Raw genomic sequence first — 20,458 nt, forward strand, 5'->3', positions numbered from 1 at the left:
CGGCGACAAGCAAGCAAAAGTGGGGACATAAACGCACAGCTAGCGAAGCAGTGAAGGCGTCCGCCGAAGTTATATGCCAGCGAGGATATATATATGAGCAGTGGCTATTACGGCAAATTGCCTGCAAAATTAAGGAGTATGCGTCCGTTTACAGGAGCTATCGTTCAATTCGACATATCTTCACAGAGCACCAATGGTAACGTATTCAGCAAGAGCCACATAAACGAAACTGTACACATGGGGGTGGCCCCCGTAATTGGTGTCCTGACACGCCTTCGCTAAAACATCCAACGATATCTATACCCATACCACCTATTCAGAAACCGAAGCCGAAGAGTTGGCATACATCTTAAAAACGAGGGGAACATAAATTACTTCAGTGGGTTGAAGATCCTTCTTTTACTGTCGCTGAGGGCATTATACTCGTTTTATTTTCTTCACCGCGAACCAACGCAGAACTCACATAGGCCTCGTAAGCGTTGGTGTTGCGCAAGGAAAGCCGTGTTGTCGGTGTCTCAAAAAAAAAACGAAAAAAAAACGATGCATGTGCAGAAGCTGCGCGTATACCGCTGATGACTCGCGCACCACAGCGCCTCTTTGCGGTGAACGTCCACGATAATTACGACTTGGCCTCGCGGCTGTCGTCGATATTCCGGCCGGCTACCGCAGTGTTTGCCCCAGTCACTCCCGTGTGCGCGGCCTGGCCGGCCACTCCCAGTTCTTGAGACAGACCACTGCGTGCGCAATCCTGCCGGAGTCATCAGACAGCGCTCTAATCGTCGAAGCAGATAAACGGCAACAACGAATGCGAAAGAATGCCGAGGCTTCTATAGCTGTTTGAACCCGACGTGCCTCATTTATGTGGGCAAGTTATAGTAAAAGAATATTACTAAAAACAACGGGATATGGAGGGCCAGACAGGGGCATGACGATGAGGCGCTGCGGCAGAAGTGGTACGAATGCACGCGCACTCTTGTCGTCGCCCGTCTCTTCCCTCCTAAAACTGCAGTCCCCGTCACGTTTGCATTTTTCCTTCTCTCATCAATCGACACCATGCTTTTTCCACTTATCTACATTCTTGCCTCAACCCTCCCGGTATAACGTAACCTGTCGGAATAGATCGGCAACCCCTGCCCGCTTCATTTTACTCATCATTCGGCTTTCTCTTTCACTCGCAGCGCAACACTAAATCTGGTCGCGAAACAATTTCTCTCTCTTAAAACCTCTACAACATTGACGTTGTCGGCGTTTTCTTTTTCAGTTACTCCGGGAAGCGATGTGTACGACGAACGTGACCCTAAGCACCGTCGTTTCCGCCAAGAAGGCGCACGTTGGCCAACGTTAAGTGCGTAAGCACCCACGTTAAAGTCATTGCACCCTCGTTGCAAAGCCCGATGTTATAGCTGCAAGAAGAGACGACGAGACAAAGGAAGGAAGAGAGGGAAGATGAAGAAAGAATGAAAAGAAAGAAGTAGTGAAAGAAGTAATCTAACGAACAAAACACAGTCGTCAGCCTATACAGCGTTGGTCTGAGGGAAGCGCTAAAGATGGCGGGCAATGACGTGTCCAGGGAAACGTGCGCTCATGCCCTGCCGAGGAGGGTGGTCGCTCACGTGTGCGCCGCAAGAAAGGGGAGGAGTTGTAAAGGTATTAGAAGTTGGCGGCGCGGTCATTTTGCGGCCGACAGTGCGTGTGTGGCGCGGCTGTGTTCTAGCGTATACGCGCGCGCGGCCGCGCGCGCGTTTGGCGTGTAGATAGATATACTGCTCTCCTCTTTATGGCCGGCTTGTTAGTGGAGGCCCCCAAGATTATCCTCGGATCGCATCCTAAGTATATATCCCGTGGTAGGTACGTATACGTGCCCCTCGACGGGCCGTTGCGTCTTTCGCGCGGAGAAGATGGCCACGTGTGTGTGTGCGCGCGCACGTACGTAGCGCCGCACGCGCACACACAAATAAAAATAAACGCATGCACAAACAGGCACGTACGTGAATGAGACGGATCGGCCGGGCGTGAGGAGCATCCTGGCCCCTCAGCGGCCGTTTATATCTCCGACGCGGAGAGAAACGAAAGGAGAGTTGCAGCGCGGAAAATCGAAGGGTGTATGTACGTATACGCGATGGCGGTTGTGGTGCCTCCTGCGGTGGTGCGGCGGTTGGTGCGAGTTTGTGTGCGGCGAGTTGTGTAGCCGAGATGAAGCGAAAGGGGAGGTCGGGGGGGGAGGGTGCCGACCGCGCCGACGGACACGAGAAATCGTGAGCCCATTTGTAAAAATTTCGGCCGTTTTCGAGCAGCGCGATTAGGGCTATAAAGGAAAGCGTTCGGCGTGGGGGGTATACCTTGTTCGCCGAGGCCTCGCTGGTGCCGCTGAACGGCACCTCCTCTTGTCAGAAGAGGAACCGCACATGAAAGGACGGCGGAGGGAGAGGAAGATTTATTTATGCTGAGAAGAAACAGAGAACATACAAAGAAATGGGAGAAGAAAACCTACTGGCGATGCGCGTCAGTTGTATAGACGAACACGTGGACGGCGGCGCAAGTTATATACGCCAGGAAGTCTGTCGGTAATATGCGTTGTGTGCGTCTGTAAGGAGCGAGCAGACATCTCCCCGCGGCTAACCGGTGGCGTGTCCGTGGTAATGTTGCGAAAATGTGGACGCTTCGCACTCGACTGAACTATAAGAGCTCGCGAAAGTGATTGCCAGTTATAGTTGGGCGACTGAAGCATCAGTGAGATCTTTCCGGGCTGTCTCCTCAGTTCTTTCACATACAGGGAGGGGGGGGGGGCTTCCCCCGTATGCAGCAAAGATCTGCCGTCTGCAAGTATGCTACCGGGCGTAGCATGCTCGTGGCGGTGGTACGCTTTGATGGGTGTGTCACGCTCACGTCAAGTTATATAATGCGTACGGTGTGTGTTACTCTTCCACGCCTAGTGTCTTTCTTGCGCTCCAAGTTTTCTAATATTACTCACTTGAGTTTGCATTTAGCAAGCCTTACTGCTTTCCGTCTAAGCCGTGATTATGTTCTTCTTCTTTTTCATTAGCAGCTATATACCGGGAAAGCCAGTAGGCCTTAGAAGCCACGACTTCGCCTGCACGCAGTCTTTTTGCAGGACGGTTCGCTTTCAATTTTGGACACACATGAAGATGTACGTGACTGTGTGAGAATATACATTAATAATGTAATTCAGTGAACATGTGTCCAAGGAAAATTCTATTCCTCAGTGAATGCCTAGTGGTCAACTTCGCCGTCGCTTGTTCGATGAGATAATCAGAACAACAACAACAACAAAAAAGAAACGATTCACCAAAGTGTTTCGCGCCCCTCTTGGTACTTCATGCCAACCTTCTAATTTTGTCTTGGCCGGCAACGCCTCAGTGCCCACCACAACTTCTTGTTCCACCGCCAGTGACACCACTGTAAATGTCTGGTATCCAAACTGATTGATAACTCTCATTGGAGGAAAATTGACTGGTTAACGGGGTTTAACGTAGTTGAGCGGCGATACCGGGACAGGAATTGGCGCCTTTTAGTTCAGCAGGAGAACTCCATAGCAACCAAAACACTGCGGCGGATGCTCTTACAGGAGGGAATATATTGGAATTATCACCACATGTCATCAATTAACAATACGTATATTCATTAGTCATCGCAGCCGCCTGTGTTCCGGCAGGCGCGATACGAAAGTGAAGTCATTGAGCAGAGGGGTTCCTGGCAAACAAAACGCTTTTTTCTATGCCTTGGAAATGGCACGCCGAACGTATACTTTCCGGGAGCGCGTCAGTGGCGCTCGCATTTCCTCATACGAGCCGGGGCATCACGCGACACAGCTGGCATGCGAGAATCCACGCTGCAGGAGCGCGCCCGCGCACAAGCTAACATAACCACTCGTTTTCTCTTCTCAGCAAGAATAACCAACAGGACGAGCTAGCAGCCCGCACGCATGCGGCCGAAAGACCCGCGTTCGGGAGGAGACACATAAAGGAACCCTGGACGGAGAAGGGAGGGCATGAGGGGTGAAGGAGAAGGAATAATTTAATGGCACTCCCGGACCGGTAAAGGCGTCCCCGCTCTTCTTCTTCTTCTTCCAGTGGAGGTGCCACGCTGTCCCCCGTGTCTATTATTAATGCCGGATTAATGGTAATGACACGCCGCCAGAGAGAAGCGTCGAGCGACGCCGCACAAGCGCATCCCCAAGTCACCTGCACCGTGCGCAGCTCAGCGCGCTCTTCAAGGGTCAACTGCTAGCGTTCCCCCCAACAGCGGCTTCTCGGCGATCCCATGCCCTTCTTTCAATACCGCTCGCTTCTTCTTCTGCTGCTGCGTCTTCCTCCCCACCGTCTTCTTCTTTTGCTTCCCTTCCCTGGCTGTCTTCCTTGCCTTTCAACTTTCTTGTTTGTTTTCTCGTTCGTTTCTTTTCGTTTCGAATATCTTGCAATGCCCGGGAACGCTATGCGCTCGTCCCCACGGAGCTGGTGGCCACGCTGATAGATTAAAAATGGCTACCGTTTGTTCCATAGCGCCAAAGCTCCGTCCCTCGCCACTCTGTCCCATCGCTCCCCTCTCCACATCGCCCTGAGGTCATACGTGCTCTTTCGGAGACCTTATTGGCCCGGGCGGCGGTTCCGCTCTTTCTCTCTCCCCCCAAATAGCAGAGACAAGTACGGCACGGTTCACTGACGCCGAAGAGGACGCGGTCGCCTCTGGCGAGGCACGCATATATAGCCTTCTATCGGTGCGGCTACCCGAACGGTGGAACGAGCCCGCGCGCACTGCCGTGTATGCGAACACCCTTTTTGAACGCCCCGCCAAGCTCCCTGAAGGTAGCCCAGGCAAATACGCAGCGTACAAACAGCACGCTGCACACTGGCACCCTTCCTCGTGCAACCTCTTCTTCACACCCGCGCGAAGCACACATCCGTCTTACGTTCTTTGTCGCCTTCTTGCCTCAAACCAAGAGAGAGAGAGAGAGAGATAGCTTGTGTGTGTGTGTGTGCACCCATAAGCGAGCATGAACATGTCGGGCCTGGCGCCTGCCGGTTCGCTACGCTTGGCGTCGGGAGCGTGAGAAAAGGTTCTGGGAAGGGCCGCGGCTACTGTTTGGGCGCGCGAGCGTGGAGCGCTAACTTTATAAATAGTGCGTCAATGGTGCGTCCGTGCATACGCGGCGCCGGGGGCGCCGCCGCGTGGACGATCTCGTTGCGGACCCACGACTGAACTCCCCCCCCCCCCCCCCCCCCGACTGGATCGAACGCTGGCCGCGGCCGATAATTGCGGACGCAACGAGCTCGGTTGTGTCGCTCGTGCCTACGCGGAAAGGGTTTGCCGCGAGGTGCGAAGTGCAATGCGTGTGCCGTACGGTCGCGCCGCGAATCGCTGACTTGGAGGTGGGCGGGGTCATGCGAATGGTAACGTCGCCCTCGTCGGCTGCGAATGATTTGCCACCGGTGTTTCGGTGCAATTACTTCTCGTTCACGAGAGAAACGTTTTTCGCGTGCTCGTTTAATTTGTTGCGGGAGAGAAAAGGGGGTATCGGGGGGCGAACGATACCTAGGGGTTCTGGTTAAGGAGGTAGTAAATAAAGATCTATGGACGCTGCGCCACTTTATCGACAAGAGCCGTGTGCTCTCTGCTTGCCGATTTGCATAACGCCTACATGTACGTTCTTAGACCGGTGTAGCTTTCTGCGAACTTTTCGAGGCTTGGTGATATCGAATCGCCAGCAGTGCTTCGCCTGAAATGCACATTTGCATATGAAAAATCTGCTTGTAGATACAAAACGGACTAACGATGACTTGACAATAGTTTGACGTTCTCCTCACGTCTCTCCCTAACGAGAATGACTTTAGTTCGAAATTATTTCTTGCTTCCTGAGCAAGACAAACTTCTGCGCTGAAAGAACGGCAAACGTAGCGAGCCTGCATTCGAGAACATTTAATTTACATTCAAGTGATCTATTTTTGGCATTGTGCAAAATATCGGAGGGATCTGAGGAATTATACAGCGTAACGCATCAAAACACTGCTGAAAGCAAAGCCATTAGCATCACAAACATCAATTCCTCTTTGTTGCCAAAGGTAATGGAATGGACACTGAGATACACGACGTGCAAATACATTATTTCAACCCCAACTTAACAAGCTCATGAAGAACACAACCCGTTTTGTTCCAAAAGAATATAAACTTATATTTTATCGCATGTATTTATTTGTTCGATGTCTGCCTTTCATGAATAAAGGGAAAATGATATAACGATAAAAATGAAAGTAATGATAAATGATATTTAGTGAAGATTACGCCCACCTGCCCATGAAATCGCCGCTTTCCGGGTGGGCGACGCGCAGGCACGTACCCAGGATTTTTTTTCGGGGGGGGCCCACCACCTCTATCATCATCATCATAATCATCATCATCATCATCATGTTTTATGTCCACTTCAGGACGAAGGCATCTCCCTGCGATCTCCAATTACCCCTGTCCTGTCCCAACCGATTCCAACTAGCGCCCGCGAATTTCTTAATTTCATCGCTCCACCTACTGTTTTGTCGCCCTCGATTGCGTTTTCCTTCTCTTGGTACCCATTCTGTAACCCTAATGGTCCAACGGCTATCTAACCGGCGCATTACATGACCTGCCCAGCTACATTTTTTCCTCTTGATGTCAATTAGAATATCTTCTATACCCGTTCGCTCTCTGATCCAAACCGCTCTCTTTCTCTCTCTTAACGTTATGCCTAGCAATCTTCGTTCGATCGCTCTTTGCGCGGTCCTTAACTTGCTCTCAAGTCTCTGCCCCATATGTCAGCACTGGCAAAATGCACTGATTGCACACCTTATTTTTCAATAATAATGGTAAGCTTCCAGTCAGGAGCTGGCAATGTCTGCCGTATGCGATCCAACCTATTTTTATTCTTCTGTGAATTTCTTTCTCATGATCAGGGTTCCCTGTGATTAATTGACCTAGGTAAACGTACTCCTTCACAGTCTCTTGTGGCCGATTGGCGATCCTGATCTCTTGTTCCTTCGCCCGGCTATTTATCATTATCTTCATCTTCTGCATATTAATATTCAACCCCACTCTTACACTCTCCCTATTAAGGTCTCCAATCATTTGTTGTAACTCGTCTGCATTGTTGTTGAATAGAACAATGTCATAGGCAAACCGAAGGTTGCTGAGATATTTGCCGTCGATCTTTACTCCTAAGCCTTCCAAGTTTAATAGCTTGAATTCTTCTAAGCACGCAGTAAATAGCTTTGGAGAAATTGAGTCTCCCTGTCTGACCCCTTTCTCTATAGAATTAATAGAATGTAGAATTAAGGTAGCTGTAGAACCTCTGTAGATATTCTTACGCGAAGGACGAGTCAGTAAGACGACAAACTATTTACAGATTATATTTACAACAACGGTTGCAGCGCTGACCGGTCAGATTCACAGCGCGAGCCCAGTTCGTTCTTCATCCTCTTTTCTGGAGTGATGGCGCCCACATGCCTCGTTCAAACAAACAAATACCACACGCGTGTAGCAATATTTTCCAAGCTTTTTACGTAAGTGTTCTGTACTCCTTGATTACGTAGTGCCTCTATGACTGCTGGTATCTCTACTGAATAAAATGCATTTTCGTAATCTATATAAGCCATATAGAGAGGCTTATTGTACTCTGCAGATTTCGCGATAACCTGATTGATGACATGGATGTGATCCATTGTAAAGTATCTCTTCCTGAAGCCAGCCTGTTCCCTTGGTTGACAAAATCGAGTGTTGCCCTAATTCTATTGGAGATTATTTTGGTAAATATTTTATATAATACTGGGAGCAAGCTAATAGTCCTACAATTTTTCAATTCTTTATCGTCTCCTCTTTTGTGGATTAGTATAATGTCTGCATTCTTCCAGTTTTCTGGGACCCTTTTAGTCGATAGACCCTTCGTATAAAGAGCCACCAGTTCTCCAAGCATTGTGTCGCCTCTGTCTTTGATTAAATCGACTGTTATTCCACCTTCTCCTCCCGCTCTTCATCGTTTCATGTATTGCAGGTCCCTTCTGACCTCATCCTAGTTATAGGAGAGTTTCTGTATCCTTTTCATTACTATTTCTAAGTGACGTATCATGACTCCTCTGGGTACTGTATACAGGTCAGCTTAGAATTTTTCCGCTACTTTTACTACATCTTCAAGATTGCTGATGATATTATCCTTCTTATATTTTAGTGCACAAATCATGGTTTGTCCTATGCCAGGTTTCTTTTTTACTGAGTTCAGGCTGCGTTTATTTTTTACGGCTTCTTCAGTCTTTCTCATGTTATAGCTTCGAATATCAGTTATTTTCGCCTTGTTGATCAGTTTTGACAGTTCCGCGAATTGCGCAACGGTGTGCGGCCGTCAGTCCCATACAACCGCGTAGGGCGCAGGACTCTGCGATTCTAGACGTACTCTGCTCACCGCGATAGGTTAGAAAAATACCCACATAAGCACAGCAGAGAAGTGGCTACGTGAGGCGGTTCAACCGATAACTGTAGAAGCGTCATTCAAAACAAGTAATTGTTCTCCACTTCCGGCAGCGTTTTCTCTACTTCCTTTTTAAATAAAAAGATGTTGAACCATAAATATTCTCATAAACAACGGTTAACTTTTTTATTATTTGCTTTTGCTTGCAGTTTGGTTGTTGCCTTGGCTCTCTCCCTTAGCAGATCGCTTAATTTCTGAACTCCTTGCGATTTTTGTTTCCAGTTGCCAATTTTGCACGAAAAGTGCTCTGCAATTAGGGAAAAACAGACGAGGTAACGGGCGACACGCATCTTGCTTATGGGTTTAAGGGTTTTGCTGGGTTTCATGATGGACACTCTTTCACATTATTTTATTTCCCACCTTATCTAACCCGTATCACGTGTATATGGTTCCGGGCATCTGCAAGGGTCGCGGCGAGCCGTAACTCAAGGAAATAATGAAGCAAAGGGAAACATTAAACGAAATTGGCGTTTTCTCCGGCCGCAACTCTTTCCGTGAGAGTACAGACCAGCTGAGTAACAGCCGCATCCCTCTCCTGGTCCCCGGATCAGCCTAAACAAAGAAGGTTGAACTAACAAAAGCAACAGCTATGCGCATGACGGTTGAATATATGGTGACAACTGAACGCATATCGAGTTAATCGCGCGGGTGCGGAATCTATGAGAAAACTGTCCTTCACATTACAAGAGATGCCGATAACTACCGCCATCTAAAAGGAGTGAAAAAGGCAGCATAATGCTGACCGATGAACAGCTGCCAAGTCTCAACATTGATCTGGCGGCGCTTTAGGAATGTGTGAGGAGTGGTGGCGGTGGAGGGGAGGGGGGGGGGGGGGGTATGCCACTTGATTTCGGGGGGGGGGCCGGGCCCCCCCGGGCCCCCCCCTGGGTACGTGCCTGGCGACGCGGAAACATTTTATTAACGAAATAGGGATTATACAAATGGCTTTGCGAAGTGAGTGAAAGAGGCGAAGAATGAGATCTCGGGAATGCTGCATCGACACATAAAACAAGCCCGGTCATATATGGAAGCAGTTTGTATTCATCGCATTTACTCTAATCAGTTTCCTTAGAACCTCATCGACTCCGTATACCCAAAGCAGTTGTCTATGCATTTTAGATGTGCCAAGAAGTAAAGGGGTAAACATTATCCTTAAAACGCAAATTATAAATCTTGTACTCAATTCCGCTGCCTCATAGCTCAACGTTTTCCTTGATAAAGTCAATGCTGACCTCAGTGCGGGGAAGGAACGATTGCAAAACGGGAACTATAACTTAGATTTCTCGCGCACTTTATTTTGCTGCTGCGGAGTGCTTCAAACTGAAAATACCCAGCTCCAGTTCTCGTGAAACTAACCTTCCTTAAGGAAGTCGCGTCTAGCTACTTCCACATTTTCCGGCGCATCCATTTATTATAGTATAGACAACAGCGTGAGCGACGATGTGGAGCCTCCCAAGAGTGTCGCTGCGGCTAACCATCGGCTAAGGCACGTCCATCGGCTCGCGAGAGACGCCGCGCGCAATTCCTTCCGAAATATCTGCGTCTCGCCTTTGTAGAGAGAGAGAGAGAGACCAGCGATCTCTAATCTCATGCAACGTGTTCCACTGCCATTCTCTAAGCAGCGGCTCCACGAGCACAGTTCCCGCACCACGGCATCACACGTCTTCTGTCCGCTAGGGTCGCTGACTGTGGCGCGTGCGGCTAGCGTTGTCGTCTTGAGCGAGTGGGGAAGGAGGGTTATACGCACGAAGGGGACGAGCGTGGTCGGGAGCTTCCCCCTAGAGGGGAAAGACGATAAGGAAAGATCTACGGCGCGTCGGGACGTTAAAGAGGCTGTCGTCCACGCCGCGCCGCGCAAACGCAAACACGCGCGCTCGCGCCACAGCGCGGCTTCTTCCTCCCACACGACGGCGACCGGCGTCGACGACGACACAATCGCCCCCGGAACGCTTCCTCCTCCTTACTCGCTTCGGCCCTCGGCCCGTACCCGTGTTAAACAGCGTCAACAACACTTGCTCCCGAGCCGGGAAAAGAAGTAAAAATGGGAGAGGCGGGAGACCAGACAAGAAGGGAAACAAAAAGAAAGATAGAAGGAATGGCTGAGACGGCTCCCTGGAAGGGAACGCGGAGGCAACTCTCTGGTCTCTGGTTCCCTGCGCGCTTGAATCCGTCGTGGTGAGAGAGAAGGGGAGGCGTGCCCGGCGACGGACGGTGCATTCAGGATCAGTCTGCTCTCCTATAGAGCAACGCAGAACGGAGACGAGTGAGCGATCTTGTTCACTCCGTCTGTAAACTTTTTCTGCTCAAGTGTAAGGGCCATTTCAAGTCGTGTTTTCCCAAGCGGTAGCAAAGAAGGGGCGGCGGGTGCTCGCACTGGGTATGGAGGGGTGTAGGCCGAGGAGTTTGCGCAACCCACCCTGGCAGCCGCAGTTCGGTCAGAGTTGTTTACCCGAGGCTTGTTGTAGACTGTCAGGATGTCGTCGCGGCTTTTCTTGCGGGAAACCCCCGGAACATGTCCGGACTCGGAAGCGTGCACTTCTTAGCTGCGCTGTATGCGTGCGGAGAAGCAGTGGGATCACTAGGCATGGACGTATGCATAGCGCACAAAGGAAAGGACGCGTACGCGTCCTGCATATTTGATGTTCTGTGGCGCGCGTGCGGTCGGATTTGCGAGCGCGGGGAGTTTGCCATCTTGTTCGAAAGTTTTGTTCTCTTTTCGGTGCCCCGCAAATGTTTTGTATAGCGGTCGCGTTGGCCTTTGCAGTGAAATTTCAGTTCGCCCACTCTCGATTACAACTGAAGCTGCATTTTTTTTAATATGGTTGTAGGATTTAGCTTCGTCTACTATGTGTATATTGTACGTGCTATCAAAGGGTACCGAGACACAACGTTGTTCGATTCCGCACTCTCTCTATATAGTTTCTTTGTCTCTGTTCTTTGTGTCTGTTTACTGCCGCAAGCAATTCTAACAGTTGTCTTTTCTCCCTCCTCTTCTGGGTGCAGGCAAAAGCTTCACCATCACCATCACACTGAGCACGAACCCGCCGCAAGTGGCCACATACACCAAGGCCATCAAGGTCACCGTCGACGGACCCCGGGAACCACGCAGTAAGACGCGTACGTACTTCCTCGAAAGACGGGACCGCGGCCACCAGTGGCATTCTTTTGCGTCGATTCCATTCCGATTCCACTCCGCCCATGCGATCTGCAAGCACGTCGTGCTGAAGTCAAAAATATGGCAGCATGGTTTCACGCGGGGAAGGCAATATACTGATTGCGCCTTCTCCTTACGCGAAACCAAAACTATGCTTCAAAATTTACCAGTCGTAACGCAGTAGAAGCACGTCTACAATTAAATTAAAGTCCCCTTAACAATCGATGAGGGGTCGCTCATAGCACATCGATTTTTTTTTTCAATGTCCTTTATCGTTAGGAAAGCATGGAATCACCAGAAAGAATGCTAACTGGAATCGTGCCTTGTAAGAAAGCAGGAATGCTAAAAGTTCTCGCACGTGGCTGCTCGTTTCCCAAGAAACGAGATAAGTGGTCCGAATATAGTCGAGCATCTGTCTCTCCGTTCAGACTTTGAAGCTTGAAATTAAAACTTAGCCTTAATAAATCGAATGAACTATTATTATTAAAATATATTATCGTTATTAACCTAGGTACTACTAAAGAGGAAGATGATTAAAAATGGGATATTGATTTCAAACATAGAATGTGCTTCTTTTTCAAACTTCCGCATGCTATGTTACAGCGAAGCTGTTTTATGGCTACGGTTCCGTGCATTTTTCGTGTCCGTCAACAAATCCTTGTGAGCGAAAACTATCACCATCAGCAATGGCTCGTGCTACTACTCGCGCGTTCGTCGTCGTCTTCTTCCAGAGCTGGCTCCGTTGCTGCTCATCACGCCAGCGTTCCCATACTGCCTCTCCCTCTGAGAAAGCGCTAACAATACTGGCCCACTTCCAGTCGGTGCGGTGATTTAGGTCTCAAATTCCTTGCCTCAATACATCGCGAAATGAAAACGTGAATGTATATAATGAATTGATATCAAGAGTGAACGCGGATGTCAAGGCATTAGATGTGTTCGTACCTTTGTTAAAAATTCTGTGTTACCTCTTTGTCGTGTGCTACACAGCTTTGCTGGTCATCCTCCTTCACAAAGTAAAATGGCTCATGATATTTAATAGAAAAGGACAGCAGCTTATGTCTAAATGTATAATAAAGCCAGAATACGCTACCATTGAAATAGAAACGGGGATATGCGAAATTATGCAAGTGCGCTTCTCCACACATCTAATTTCACCTAACCACGATGGCGGATCTCGGATTAGAATCGTAATTAGGGTGTCAACATGCGACTTGCTGAAATCATCCCTGCTGCCCTCCCTTCCTCGCACCATCGAAGTTTTAAAAATTCGTGTTTCAAGATTTAACAGTGCTACTAGCTGGAACGCGGCCATCTTTGTTAGGCCAATTTAGCTGTGTGGAAAAGCCTGCTTACGAAATTTCGCACATCGTCATTTGTCTTCAAATATCTTTAAACGCAGAAAAGTGACGAATAGGTGTGTGCTGTGTGATCGCAAGCAGAGGTTGAAATCTCTATTCTTTCGTTTGCTCGATTCCGCAAAAATCAATGCACATCTGCGTAAAGGACACTATAATAGAGGAATGCCAGAGGCGAAACGGTAACATTAGGTTAAATAGAAACAATTAAGTGCTAAATATAAAGAAAGAAATGCTTCGCCAGTATCACACACGAGCTAAGCCATTTAAAAGGTAGTTTATTACGAAGGACGCCGCTGAGATTTTTTTTTATTAAAGTCAACAACACTGAAGCCACGTTAGACGGTATGCTGCGCATCACCGCACACCAAGCGGCTTCCTTTAAGTGCAAGGGTGTATGAGTGGGCACACAAGCATACGAAAACCGCACAAATTTTGAGTTTCCTATGCTTAACGCTTCGGCACAGTTTCTGCAAAGCATAAGTCTTTACCGTTTTACCAGCTCATTAGAAACACCCTCACCCGGTCTATCGTGCACTTGTGCCGTGTGGTTTTTTTCAGCGTGGTGGCCAGAAACGGCCACAAGCCAGTTACAGTGTTGGTGGTGGCGCTGCGTGTGTTTCGATGTGTGTGTCTTCATGTACATCCAACTGGCAGAGAGATATGGCATCTGATGTATAGCGTGGTGGGAGAGGTCTGGTGTGGTGGGTGATACAAGGGCGGCATAGTCGCGCCCCGCACAGGTCGCTAGGGGATTCGAAATTGGAGCCGGCCGCCGCCGCCGCATGGTCCACCTTTAATCAAGTGTCGTCGTCGGGCAGCCGGACTCATTTATGGCGCGGGGAGATTAATTAGCGCCGCTATTTCTCCCCTCACCCTCCCCTTCACACCCTCCCCCTCCACGCGGACTGTATCTGTCGCCCTTTCTCCCTTCATCAACCACTCCGCGCTTCCGGCTATGCCGCGCCACTGGCTCAGCGGCACACGTATAATGTATCTCAGTGCAGTCGGCGAAACCGCTCGATACGCTGCCGCTTAGATCCGCTGGTGCGCATCGGTGTCCAGTGTGTGCGAATTTGTGAGCGTTTGCAACTGTGGGAAGATGCATGCATATACCTCACCGAAACAATTTCCAATGCGAAGCATTCTTCTCCGAATCCAGACACGTTGTGGCGGGTGAGCCTATCCCTGCCGTTCTCGTGATCCGATCTCGGTGACAGTGCACTCTAAGATTATGTGCCAGAGGGGCGACTGGGTATGTGCACTGGAACTACTGGGTGTCTGTCACTGTTTGTTAGTTTTCGTTTGGTTTCAATCTTATATCTTGCCATCAAAGCATTCTGTCTTACTAACTGTAAATATAAACACTACTGCAGTATATAATCTATGCATAACCGTTCGCTACACAATAGTTACATTAATCACACAAACGTTCTCAATCACAAATCATAAATACTTCGCATTACGTAGACGCCAATTACAGTTGAGTATGCCAAAGTATATATATGTATGTATCTTTTGCTCGCATAAACACACGTGTTGTTTCACCAGCCAGCCCCGCGTAGAATAGTCTGACAACGCGCGAAGCGTGCACAAACCCTCGTGCGAAAGCGAGCACGAAACTCGCAAAGAACTTGTGACAAGTCAAAATCGTTGTGAATTGTATACCTATTCATTCTTGGGCAGCGCACATAATTTTACCTGAATGGAAGGCAGAAGTCGGTGCGCTGTTTGGGCCCTCTGCTAGTGCTCGTGCATTGAATGGCTGTTACTAGTCATTAGGGTCATGCGGGCGCACACTATAGCCTGGGTAAAAATAAAGGTGCACCAAATGGTTTCATTGCTTGATATAGACTTTCAGGCATCACATTCTTACCCTTCTCGCTATTAGCGCGAGTGCACATTCAAGTAGATTGCTGCAGAAAGCTAGTGATTTTTTTTTTGCCATGTTTGAATCATCTACGTAGATGTCTGTTTAAAATGCGAACGTTTTGACAATTGCTGTGTTCACCCGCCGTGGAAGCTTAGTGGCTATGGCGTCCACACGGGGGCGAGAGATCAAATTCCGGCCCCGGCGGCCGCATTTGGAGGGAGACGAAATCCAAATATATACGCCCGCGTACCGTGCATTGTGTGCACGTTAAAGGATCCTGGTGGTCAAAATTAGTCCGGAACCGCTCACTATACGGCGTGCCTCATGATTAGATCGTGGTTCTGGCACGTAAAACTCCAGAAATTATTATTATTATTATTATTAAAGTTAGGTTCACTCTTGTTTTGCTCTTGTGAACATGTACAGTATTCGTGACTATGAAAACTTAAGAAAAATATAATTACAAAAAAGAAGGAAAAAAACGAGAATTAGTAGTAAGAAGATTTTGCGTCAAAACAACACACACAAGAAAGACGACGACACGCCCGCGGTGTCGTCGTCTTTCTCGTCTGTGTTGTTTTGGCGCAAAATATTTTTATTATGCAAGATCATCAACTAGCCCAGCAGTTAACTCTTCTAGAGAATCAGTAGCTTTCACGAAAGCCCACGTAAACCTTGTCACTACGCTAACCATCCATGGCGAGTCAAATTTCGTGCAATGTGATTTTCCAAGTACGGTCAACGTGGCGTCGTCATCTTGACTTGGACTTTTCATTTTGCAAACCGGAGACAACCCATTCGAAACCGCTAACTTCACAAGAGAGATAACTGTTCCACTCAAGCGGCACTTCGCTTCGCGTTCTGATCCACACTGGCCCGTGGACATGCCTCTTCCTGCTCTACACGGCGGCACCATTATTACTCCAAAGCCACAGGGCGCTGGGATAGTAGCAGCGGCAGACAAATGAATCGAATCACTAAGAACCTGCAGCAATTTCTTGGCGTGTCACACGAGGCGCATTTCACAAGGCGTCGCCTACCAGGATGTGCGCATGCTCCCTTATGCGCGCCTCTTCCTCTGCGCACGGAGCGCGCGCTTCGTGCAAGCAGCGCACAAACAAGCACATTTAAATCACTCTCGCAATCAAGCCGCGTGCCGCAGTGGCATACGCATGCGGGCGTCATGCGTGGTGCAGCCAGATACTGCGGCCAAAATAAATTGAGAGGTGTACAGCCACTGGCAGCAGGGGCGGGAACGTACGTACCTCTCATATACAATTTGGCGTGAAGCACACCGCGATGGAAGCCTTCTTTGTGGTGTTGCTCTCATTAGCTGCCCACCGTACAATTAGAACCGGGACGTAGCAGTAGAGACGACAAGCCTTGCTGCACCGACAGAACAGGAAACGACGGATCGACAACGATAGAAGCCGGGGTGTATAGCATACGTACACGTATAATGCACTCAAGAGTTGTGGTACCCGCAGAACCGTCGTGCTGCTTAGCCTCTTCTTGCGCCGGCAGCCCCCGCGGTCTGGATATATATGTTACGTGCACGTTCTGGCCGGGAGCCGGGCGACCACGCTGGTTCGACCAGTGAGTGTGTCCGGTGCGCGTGTTGTTCCCTTGCGTCGTGTGTATGTGCGTGCACGTGCAAGCGCACGTCGAGGGTCGTGACGGGGTGCTTAAAGAGAGGCACGGCAATGGAGGCGACCGGCTAATGCTGTCATTTGCGGATCGAGAGCACGGTTCTGGAATTACGCTCGCAGGCGTCGTGACGGTGGGGAGGAGGCGACGCCCACGGGGACTGTGACTTTCGCGACTGGAGCCGTAGTATAGGGAGCTTCACGCATGCACTATATATATATATATATATATATATATATATATATATATATATATATATATATATATATATATATATATATATATATATTCGAGCCGCGCAACCGAGCGCCCCCTTGGTGGACATTTCAGATCACTAGCGATGGCTACGACTGCTACAGTAACGTTGACGTTAATAATAGTTATAATTTAGTGCGGCATATAAAAACATCAAGTGACACGTTTGATACACGGGTTAATGGTAATGACCAACAGGAGGCCAGCCCATGGACGCCTTCGGCTTGCCTATCGGTAATCGCGGAGCGCATGACGAAGGGCTGTGAAGGGAATGGATACGTTGGTTGAATTTTTACTTTCACGATGTTGGTATAAAGACGAGAGTAGTGAAGCGAAAGGAAGGACGCCTTGGTTGTCACCGTAACTCGTTATGAATCTGACACTGTATAGGTCAGTGGCTAACACGGTATATACGCACAGTCTGTCGGAGTCTGGTTTTCACCGGGTTCGATAGCTGTAAGGGAGACTCGTTGGATGCGAAGCATGCGCATCCCATGAAGCTTTGCCCGATTTGTAATTCGTTATTAACATTATGGGCCTAAGACGATGTATAAACTACGTCAATTCAACGCTGAAGGAATTATCAAATGAGACGGCAACATTTGTGCGGAGTTTCTCGACATTCTTCAAAAAATTTGCACCATGAATCTTCACTCGGTACATGTAGATCGCGTTTTCCCCCGTCTTGAGTCACGATTATAATCTCAGTCATTGTATCAGTCAAGCGTGTACGTTTAAGCGATTAATTACCCATCCGAAAAATTAACACTGCTCCCATCTGCCAGCGGTTGCCTTGTGAGCAACCGCTAACAGATCTCCTTTTGAGAGCTATATTGGCCCTCTCAAAGATCGTTTCCTGTAAGATCTGGGCAAACATTAAAAATAAACGCAAGAAATAATATTCTGGAAAACGCCACCTAAAACTGCGATAGTTTGCGCGCCACCGTAACGACGACAACGATGATGACGGCGACTTCGGCGGCCCCTAGTGAATCCATACCGCATCGTTACATTGCAGACATGTGCATAGTGTTGTCTCCCACGTCTTCCTCGACGATATGGTGAAGACATACTGGCGACATGCGCCGCGAAGACGGACGAGAAACCGCAGTTAAAGGTCATCGCCGCGAAAGCACCCGGCAGTGTACATCGAGTGTTCGAAAAATGGGCCCGAGCGTTATCGCGAAACCGTTTGCGAGTCAAATTGCGAGCTTCGAGCTCCACCTTCCCGCAGTAATGCCGCCGATCATTACCGCCGCGCACACACTTCCCACAGCCTCGTACGAGACCTCGGCAAATATCGAGAGACACATGTACTCCGCCTGCCCGCAAGACAGTATCGCGCTCGGCTCCCCTGCATAGCTAGGGGGGCCGGCGGCGAAACAGTAGCCGCCACACCGCGATAGGCGCCGACGACAACAGCCGTGGAGGCAGGCAGGCTGGTCGGCCCGCTGGCTGGAACCGTGCATTAATCACGCGTTGTTTAAAAGCCGTGCTACCGTAGCTGGCGCGGCCCTCGTATGCGCACCATATACCGCGCGCCGGCTTCGCAAAAGCGCCCAGGAGGAGGTATCTCGTATGCGGGAGATTCGGGGTCTGGCGGGAAAGGAGACGGAAAGAAGGCTGGCTTGCCTGCACGATCGCCGTGCGGCATGGCCGGGACTGCCTCGGAGGCATGGCTTGAGCCGCCGCCGCCGCCGCCACCACCGCTGGGCCGAAGGCGAGTTTGGGCGGCGTGTATAAGAGCGCAGTATGGCGGAGCACGTAGCTGCCGCTGCGCTGGGAAGCTGACGCTCGGGGCGGTTCGCTTTCTTGCCCTAATGGGAAGGGACTGGTGAGTTATGTGTGGTCGCCAGCTCGGCTGCCCCGTTCGTTCTCACGCGGCCAGCGCAGCACCCCGACGGTGCCGTATTGCATGTGCTCCCGATTACGCGGAAAAATTAACACAAAGAATAGCATGGGCGACGCGTCCCCACGGTTTCGTGCTTCGCTTGTTCTTTTCTCTCGTTTTTTTTTTTCGGTCCTTGGCGGTCCATGGCCACTTGTAGTACAAAGAGGTAAGGCAAGAAGAAGGAAAGAAGCAAGAAAGGTTCATGAAAACCGGTCCAAACTGATATGATTTCTAGATCTCCGCCATCGCAGGCTGTCATGTCCTTGTTGGTGTCATTTTTTACCTCGTCGTTCACAGGCGCCCCTACGAGGTTGCGACGGATAACGCGCAAAATTTGCACGAAGGACGAGGAGGCGTCCGGGAAGAATAGTCGGTCTTTAATAAGATCGCGATGCTATGGGTCGCGGCCACGTATAGTTCGTGGATACGCGTTGCGCAGGTATGCGACATGATGGTTATTGATGGCTGATACAGGAGCTTCCAAGCTGAGAGAGACGATAGATGGGGCTATAGATAATCTTGGGGTAGGCGGGCGGAAAGCCCTCGGTGCACACCGCGATTCTTGTTTCTTACGCAGCTGAGCGCTGGTGTATATATCGTACCGGTGGGAAGACAAGGGCGTGAGAACCACTAATTGATTTACGGCTAAACGTTGCCACAAGCAGTTGAGAAAGTTGACGTTACTACGTGAGATGATCCCTGCTTCCTTATTTGGCCCGATTAGCGTGCCCGGAATGTCATGATGAAAGGTTGCGTAGCCTTTTTGCGGAGCGGTTTTGTGCATTATAACCCCTTGTACAGTCATTTGACATACACGTCGTGCTGTCTGTGTCGTTGCGGCACATTTATGGAGCTTTACATCGCATGTTAAGCACAGAGAAACTGCAATAAAAACACTTCAGACATTATAGTTTTAAGCTAGCTGGCACGCTCATGATGGAGGGCACATATCTTCCAGCTGAGACGTATGTGACACCGCGACTTAGTGGCAAATATGTCAAAGCGTTACGTGCCTCCAGCGGTTCTTCATCGGCTAGAAATCATGATGTACATTTACAATGTCCTCTACAGGGCTAAGAAACGAAAAAAGAATGCATACGAAACTTCGCAATGGTTTGCTGCCTTCCTCACAAAGACAAAAAGTTCAGAGTTGACGTGCGCGTGGTTGCAATACCAAGTTATTCGACACTGCCCGACTTGCGCACTGAAACGTTTTCGGCCTGAATGTGTTTACTACCGCACAAATCGTAAGAAAACAGAGGTTGATAGGAAGGTGAAGAATTGAAGTGGCCAACTCAAGCCACTGATTCGACTAGGGGGCTTGTCTCCATCATGGCGAAGGTAAGTATACCCTGGTCAACATGGTGGCTCCAGCTGGAGATATTAATCATTGTTAACAACTGCACGTCACTCCTTTGAGAACGTTCTTGACGAGTCAAATGGTAACAAACAGAGAAAACAACAAGGAATCAAGAGTAATGGTAGCGGCAACGCTCAAGTCGTTCTAAGTTAAAGTTGTTCCCCCTTATCAGAGTTATGTTCCTCTGTCAAAGAAAATTAAGGAGACTCAATAGAGCGAAAGCGAAGGAATTGCGGTCTAATTCACAAGATGTTTGTTCATAAGTGCTCGTCGTCATATGCCGGCAGCATTCACTTATAATACCTGTGCACAACACTGTGGCGTACAGGAATGCATATCTAGGGGAAGGGGGCAGGGCAAGCGGTTGTGGCACGTTGTTTTATTTTTTTAAATATAATTTTCTCTCTCTCATCCATCTCA

At 49.3% G+C, this 20,458-nt stretch overlaps 2 protein-coding genes across 14 annotated transcripts in view; one reads left to right on the forward strand and one right to left on the reverse strand.

Moving 5' to 3' along the window:
- LOC135906374 (transcription initiation protein SPT3 homolog) overlaps window positions 1-20,458 on the reverse strand; it is a 585,543-nt gene that overhangs the window by 211,853 nt on the left and 353,232 nt on the right. The gene's annotated exons all lie outside the window — the stretch shown is intronic.
- LOC135906372 (runt-related transcription factor 2-like) overlaps window positions 1-20,458 on the forward strand; it is a 138,056-nt gene that overhangs the window by 62,081 nt on the left and 55,517 nt on the right. The window contains exon 2 of one of the 2 annotated variants that reach the window (XM_065437727.2): window positions 11,507-11,620. In XM_065437727.2, the coding sequence (XP_065293799.2) occupies window positions 11,507-11,620 (114 nt within the window). The remainder of the gene's footprint in view (window positions 1-11,506; window positions 11,621-20,458) is intronic. The other variant, XM_065437728.2, reaches the window with a different exon arrangement.

The sequence above is a fragment of the Dermacentor albipictus genome, chromosome 5 (genome assembly GCF_038994185.2).
Source record: "Dermacentor albipictus isolate Rhodes 1998 colony chromosome 5, USDA_Dalb.pri_finalv2, whole genome shotgun sequence".
In the NCBI taxonomy this organism is placed as follows: domain Eukaryota; kingdom Metazoa; phylum Arthropoda; class Arachnida; order Ixodida; family Ixodidae; genus Dermacentor; species Dermacentor albipictus.